General features: G+C 41.0%; 1 protein-coding gene across 3 annotated transcripts; it reads right to left on the bottom strand.

Moving 5' to 3' along the window:
• Positions 1-66: 66 nt before the first annotated feature.
• Positions 67-6,906, bottom strand: anks3 (ankyrin repeat and sterile alpha motif domain containing 3). 3 transcript variants are annotated; one of them, XM_028477110.1, is made up of 16 exons: positions 6,794-6,906; positions 6,450-6,667; positions 5,377-5,575; positions 4,098-4,219; positions 3,942-4,023; positions 3,743-3,860; positions 3,518-3,667; positions 2,590-2,715; positions 2,383-2,495; positions 2,160-2,306; positions 1,961-2,085; positions 922-1,063; positions 597-846; positions 456-527; positions 286-377; positions 67-203 (listed from the first exon to the last, which is right to left on the bottom strand). In XM_028477110.1, exons 2-15 carry the CDS (start codon positions 6,614-6,616, stop codon positions 295-297), a joined length of 1,896 nt encoding a protein of 631 aa, XP_028332911.1. In that variant the 5' UTR covers positions 6,617-6,667; positions 6,794-6,906; the 3' UTR covers positions 67-203; positions 286-294. The 3 variants fall into 3 exon arrangements, with proteins under 3 accessions (XP_028332911.1, XP_028332912.1, XP_028332913.1); XM_028477111.1 differs by having other exon boundaries at positions 6,450-6,631; positions 6,794-6,900; XM_028477112.1 differs by lacking the exon at positions 6,794-6,906 and having other exon boundaries at positions 5,377-5,571; positions 6,450-6,573.
• Between the last annotated feature and the right edge of the window lie 631 nt (positions 6,907-7,537).

The following is a 7,537-nucleotide window of genomic DNA, read 5'->3' as shown; positions in this document are numbered from 1 at the left end:
TGCTTGTCTCTCCTCTACTTGCAGCGGCTGATGTTCACCTGTATGACCAGCTCTGATCCTTCAGCCAGACGAAGCGGCACGTCTGCCACGTTGGTCCCCAAAACCTGCTCGGATCTGGGCGCGGTAGATTGTGTCTGTGGCTTTCTCCCGTCTGTGTATATTCGGGGTGGTTAGGTCACCCTCCGTCAACATTAGCAGAATCCCTGTGAAATTGTAAAAGCGGAAAGTTTAGTAAGTGGCTTTTAACATCCATCGATCTTGTGTAGTGAGGATGTCTCGTGTGACCTGTGAGCCTTAAGGCCGCTCCCAGCTTTCTGAAAAGTTCTCCGGGGAACTCAGTCGCCTCAGATTCTGAAGAATGATCTGAAGATTACCAGCTAGAAAAATGGAACAACTTGTTTAGTATCACCACATGAAGTTTGTCACTTTTACATCAGAATATGACGGTTTCTCACTCAGTTCTTCTTCATAAGTGTTCAACTTCTTTATCAGATCCACAACGGTAGTCCTGCTCCATGTCTCTTCAGCTACAATACAAATATATTTCTTCATATACGGGCTCGGGCTGAACTCACAACGTTATAATCACAACCCACCTTTGTTACCCGAGTCACCTTTAGAGCTGTTCCTCCTCTCTAAAGTGAAACAGGACAACAGCTCAGAGGAACAGGTTCTTGCTTTCCCTACTACAGAGTTCGTATCCTGGGCCAGCCGGTGGTTCTCCACCAGCTCAGCGTGAACCCTCTTCCATGCCATTTTATCCTCCATCAGGCAGCCCTCCATCACTGTACGAAGCTCCTTCTCCTGAGACACCTGACTCTGCAGATTCTCCAGCTCCTCACATCGCTGGGCAGGAAGTTGAGAAATCTCACAAATCTGCACGAGTTAAGCTACTTGTGAGTTGCGTTAAAGTCACAGTACCTTGTGGAGCTGAATAGCCATCTCTTGCATTTCTGCCTCAAGCTGGTCAGCGTACGCCTGCTCCAGTGCATTACTGGGTGGTCGAGCATTGCTGTGCCACCTCGCTATGGCCGACGTCATCTTTCGCTTGGGTCCAAACAATCTGCAGATTGTGGATTTTACTCAGCAGGGTTGGGGTCAAATATAATAATTGATAATTAATTACAATTATAGCATTAGTTGTAATTTGACAAATCTCTTGCTGTCGTAATCGTAATTGCATTTTATATTAAGTTTGGATAATTCACTTTGTAATTGCCATTAAAATTCTATCAAAAATTGTCAATTATTATTTATTGCACAACTGAGAAACCATGTTACAGTTCTATATTCTACACATATGTAGTTAACAAATATTAAAATATGTTTTATATCAAGCTTTCCCACATTTTACGATTAAAAAAATGTTTTAAATCTAGAGCTATACTGACACAAAAAAGGCTCAGATGTCACACCAAAAATCTTAAAACCTATATTTTCATTGATCAGGAAGCCTAACAAGGTGACCAATAGATTGAAAAGAAATTAGATGATAGATATTTGTTTTTAGTGTGTTTTACAGCTGATTTAGTACCTGTTATCATAAGAGATGCTAACGGAAAGCTAACACAAAGGAAGGTGAACTTTTATTAGATCATTTATTTCAGGCTCAGTAATTGGGATTAATTGTAATTGAGAACATAATTGTAATTGAGAACATAATTGTAATTGAGGATAAACAATAATTGTCATTTAATTGTAACTGAAAAAAATGCTGGTCACTGTAATCATAACTGAATTGTAATTGAAAATGTAATTGTAACTGAAATTTTTAATTGACCCCAACCCTGATATTCAGCACTTAATGCCATTACACTCTCAGTGGTTCTCAACTGGTCTGGTGAAGGAACACTTTCTTTTAAACAAAAATCTAAAAGTAGTTTGGCTTTCAAAATAAAAGCACGACAATGACAAAACTAACACTGGGTCCCAATCCAAGAGTTTAGAGCCTCATACGTACGTAATCCCTATTTCTTTCAGGTCGTTCTCTGTCAAGGTGAGAAATATCCGCAGGTCAATGTCTTGCTCTTCAAGCAAAGGTAGATACTTCACAAGGCCGATCTGTTCCAAAAACTCAGCCAGATCCTGCATAAACACACCAGCATCAAGCTAAACTAGCATCCTACTATTGCGCTCATAAGGAGTTAAACCTTACGTACCTTTGGACCAGTGTAGGAGGCGGGAGGAACGATCTGATTATGTGAACTACTGGAGTGAGCTGCGCCGTTGTTCCCGTGCCGACTCTTGCCTTTTGAATGATGACTTTTATTTACTCTACGAGAGCTGCTTTTGCACTGGTCAGAGTCCTGATGGAGAATGAAAAGCGTGCTGGGTTAGGGTTGCTGCTTCTTTGTGGGAAAAAAAGACGACTTTTGGCTTCACCTCGTTACTCTCCACAGATCCTTCCCAGTTGAGGGCGATAGCAGGAGGTAGGCTGTCGCTGCTGCTGCTGCTTCTCATGGTCGGCATGTCGTTTTCAAAGAATGGACTGTCACCTGAGGGAAACAGGTAAAGGAATACTATCAATGTCTGACACCTGCCCGATCTAAACAACGGAACCGAACATTAGTGACAATGCTGTGTTTTTACCTCTGCTGCTGTTACTTTGGCCATCCAGCTCATTGATGGGTGATGTCACATCACGGTTGCAAATGTCTTCACTTTGTTCACCGATGTTACGAAACGTCATGTAACCGGGGAGCGCAGCTGGAGGTTCTATGACGGCGAAACGGACATGAATGGTCACATCATGGCTGCCAACAATAGCTGAGATCACATCTGGAGGTCAGACTCTAAAGCTGCTATCCAAAGTTTCTGAGAAACGTCTCGATGTCCCGCCCTGAACAGCTTCACTTCCTCCCACTGCCTCTACCAATCTACCAGAAGCCACGCCTCTACTTTTCTGCACGCGCATTTCTTAGAAACTCCAGATATCAGCTTTAAGATTCAAAAGTTGGGATTAGTTCAGCTTCACAGCTGGAAGATTAAAGATACACATGATTCTGCACACTGAATTGAACCTTTAACCTCTTTATGTAAATTTATATTCATTAATTGCATTGTGGGATGTGGAGACACGTGCATACAAGTGTTTTTACTTCATCCTGATATCACGGGGAATACCAGGAACAAACTAGAATAAAACATGTCAAGAGAATCACTGTCTTCCTTGTCTGGCAGAGAAACACAAGACGTCACGGTAAGAATTTAGAAAAAAAGACATCTATGCATCCATCTATGGGACTCCACATCCCACAATTCCATGCATTAAATAGTTAACATTGACTTTCAAGCAGCAGAAAAAGGATTTAATGAAAAATCAACAAGATATCCAAATTATTGTAGGTTCAGTGATGACATTCACAGATTGACTAAATCTGTTATCTGGCATTTGTCATCAACAGATGCCAAGTTTGACTTCTTTGACCCCATAAGGTAACTTTTGTTGATTGAAGCAACACACGGTGACCAATCAGATCAACATGGATTCAAAATGGTATAATTGACTGGACACTACCACACTGTTTGCTGGGGCCTCCTACTCGGAAGTTGGCGATAGCCTGAGGCCCGTCGTGGATGCTGACGCCTTTGGCCCGGCCTCGGTTCGTCCTGATCCGCCGGGGTGCACTGTCCGAGTCCTCGGAGGAGCTCAGGTCTTCAAAGCGTCCTAAAACACACAGATCTGATTCAGAAATAGCAGACAACCATTGTTTTTGGGAAAAGACGTAAAACTGTCACTTACCTGCTTTTATTTTTGGAGTACGGGAGTCAACAAGGCTGGCAATCTTGGTGTAACCATACATCATGGCCAGAGCTCGAGCATTCTCTCCTTTAGTGTTACGTTCATCCACTTTAACTTTCTACACAGCAAAAACAGAGATTAAGAGCCCTGTTCTTTTCCGTCCAACAGCACATAAAACATAGATTGTAGATTTACTAACATGATCCAGCAAGTACTGAACAATGATTTCATGTCCTGAGGCAGCAGCCTCCATCAGGGGGGTGAAGCCTGACTTTGGCTCTCTGTGAGGAAGCATTGAAAAACATTCATGAATGTGAATCACTGCTGTGATTAAAAAGTGAACTTGAATCCTCACTTGATATTGGCGTTGGCGTTGTTGTCCAGCAGGAACTTCACCATCTGCTGGTGGCCGGCGCTGGTGCAGTGAAACAAAGCTGTCCAGCCTCGGGAGTCCTTTAGCTCCAGCTCAGCGCCTTGCTTTAAGGCAACAAACAGTGATGTCTATATACAGTATAACTGTGAAGCCTGAATCATTAAATAATCGACAGAAAATTCCATTGTTTTGAAGCTGGAGAAAGTCTTGGTCCCAATTAACAACCAAAAAAATAATTCAAAAATCAGTTTCCATTTGAGTTTTCATATTTGATACATCCGGTCTCAATACTCAAGTACTTTTTTTTTTTTTAAACCAACAAAACCTAATAAATAACCAACAAAATCAATAAATTCGTGCTAGTTTCATGCAACAATGAGATATCCACTAATGGAACTGTCACGGTGAAGTCTATCAACATAACATTTCACTTAATTTTCCTCATTTTGTGGATCACAAATTTTTTATTTTGCATGATTGTCGGCCTGAAAATAGTTCCTGTCCTTGTTCAGATAGAGATGCACTCAGCATTTCTCTCAGCACACATGGGAAAAGTGGCCTGCACAGTGCTTACACCTCTGTGTCCCACATTGGTTACCAAATTATGCAATTTAAACATTTATTTAGTTGACCTAAAAAATAAAAAAAAAGACTATGTTGCTTGATGATATGTAAAATGCATGAAATGTAATAAAATGACAATTGACTGATTTAGAGTTACATGACCCATATAACCTGCTGTATCAAATCTAATACACCACTTTCAATATGGTTTTACTGAAACAGATGATGAAACTGCATCAATCCAGAAACTCTTTCTATTGATGTTTCAGTAAAAATCGGAATGTTTTTCCTACCTTAATCTTTTCAAAATTGGAAAAGTTCTCTCTCTAAAACAATCTGTGCATCTTTCCTCACAAACAACAATTTTGTAGAGAAGCTGGAAAGGCCTCTGCTGTATTAATTACTGCCCCATGGTGGATTAATCTTGTATTGCATGTATATAATCATTGGGTTTTTCAAGGGAAAACACATCACACTGATCTAGTCGAGTTCCAAAACTCCTGTATCAAACATGATACATTTGGCGTTATAGGGTTAAGCATGTTTCAATAGTGCTAAAGTAGGGCAACATCCAAAACATGCAGGACTGTAACCCTCCAGATCCACCCTTGTCTTAAACTTTCAACACTTCACTCTGGGACAACGCATGTGCATTGTTTCACTGCATGTTTTTGATGTTTCACACCCTTTCTTGTACCTGAAGCAGGAAGTAGGCGATGCTTTCGTTCCCACAGCTTGCTGCCAGCATCAGAGGAGTGAGACCTTTGGCTGTGGTCGCGTTCACTTTCACACCGGCCTCCAGCAGCAGGTTGGCAATGTTGTCGTGGCCGATGTAGGAGGCATACATGAGCGGGGTCCACCCTCCTAGGTTCTTCCCATCCAGGTCCACCTCCTGCCTGGACACACATACACACACAGGTCACACATGTTGTCATGTCAGGTTGTAAAAGAACTGACACCCCATCTGGACAGGTGATGGTCCTAGTGGTGCCTTTCATAATCCAGAAGTGCTACGTAAGGGGTGGTGGACTTCTTCATCAAGACTTCATCAGGTAGGTAATAGGTTGTTTTTTTTATTCAAATAAATAAATAAACCTGTCTTTAGAATTCTGTCATTCCATTTAACAGTGACTGAATTCCAAGTTATCTGCAAAACTACGATATTAAAACTCCATACTGGTATGATATCATGGTAGAGCTGGGCGATATATCGAGTTTTCTAATTTGGGGATATTAAAAAAAATTACAATATCGCCTATATATATATATATTTAGAGCTTATTTTGTTTTTAAAATACTAATGCTTTCACTACTTCTCAGAACAGCATAAACCAGACCTTCCCCTAAACAAGCTACACTACAGAACTCACTCACACGTGCTGTCCCTTAGAGGACAAAAGACTAGTGGCACATATTTGTTAATAAATGTGCCTTTGTGGCATTTGGATCATCACATTTAACCCAGTTTTTCTGCTCAGACTACATAAGACATTTCTTTTTAATCAAAATTTATATCATACATCGCTATTTTGAGAAAGAATATCCAGATATGAGTTTTGGTCCATATCATCCAGCTCTATATCATGGAACTGGAACGTCAACTTAGCCTTATCATGTAATTTTGTATTATGTGTTCATGCATATTTGCATATGCATACATCCTTATTCGTATAATCATTATCTTGGCTCCTGTGTTTAATTGTAATCGTGTTAGAATAAAGTTTTATTCTTAGGGCCACTGTAACAACCCCCCCCTGGGGACTCACTCACCGTTTGATGCACTTTGACACCACATCGTACAGTCCGATGGAGCAGGCTGTGTGCAGGTCCAGAGGGACGTCCAGCTCCTCTGGGCGGACCACAGAGTCCCCCAGCCACAGGGAGAGGCTGGCCCCCAGCTGCTCACACTCACTGGCCTCGTCGCTCAGCTCAGACATGTTCGATCCTCAGTCCTGGCGATCGGCAAAATAAAAAAGCAGGAGGTGGGTCTAGTAGTGGAGATGGAAACAGCTGAGACTAGTTAGAAACCAGGACGATCCTAGAGCGATACACTCAACAACTTTACGATATTTTATCTTCCTGATGCAACAGTTTGAAAATACTTTTAAACCCACCGATTAGTTGTGAATGTTGTCAGTTGATCGTCTTTTTCTCTCCGCTGCTCAAACTTCTGCTGTTTGTTTAGCGTCTCACACTCCGACATGCTCCGGTCCGATTTAGCCCCGCCCCTTCCGGTTTTCCAGCGGAAGAAGACGATGTAATCAATGTCGGCTCACAGCTGGAAGGTGCAGTCATTTTATTTTTTATTTTACCAGAAAGTGGCCTTCTACAGTAAATAACAAGTATGTTTATTGCTGTTTCCTCTTTCCATCATCATGTTGGAACACTAAAGGGTATTTTAACAACTTAACCAACCGTTTACAAAACTTTGGGAGCATAAAATCATCCAAAATGTTTGAAAACCACTCAATATCTTACATCTTTCTCCACCAAACCTCGCTGTAAAAGCAGAAGATCCTTCATTACTTTGCCAATGCAACAAAAAAAAGTGAATCATTGTTGGGTTTCTTTGTCAGTGAGGTGCATGACTAGTGAAGTCAGATGTACAACTTGTGAACTCAATAGAAACTTAAGCAACATTACAGATTTCACTTGAAGGCTATTTTCTCATTGTGGTAAATACACTGCTGTTTGTGTTCATGCTCGAAATAAAAAATAAAATCAAACATTTTACATTTGTACATAGGGCGCAGTTATTACCTTGTAATTTTACTTTTTTCTGCTATTGTATATTCTGGCTGATATTGTATTTTCTTGCAGTGAAACCAACATTCTTTTTTGTTATTAAGAAAACAAAA

This window comes from Gouania willdenowi, chromosome 19, assembly GCF_900634775.1.
Source record: "Gouania willdenowi chromosome 19, fGouWil2.1, whole genome shotgun sequence".
NCBI lineage: Eukaryota > Metazoa > Chordata > Actinopteri > Blenniiformes > Gobiesocidae > Gouania > Gouania willdenowi.
The sequence above is the reverse complement of the archived record's forward strand: the minus strand, read 5'-3'. Positions and strand labels throughout refer to the sequence as shown.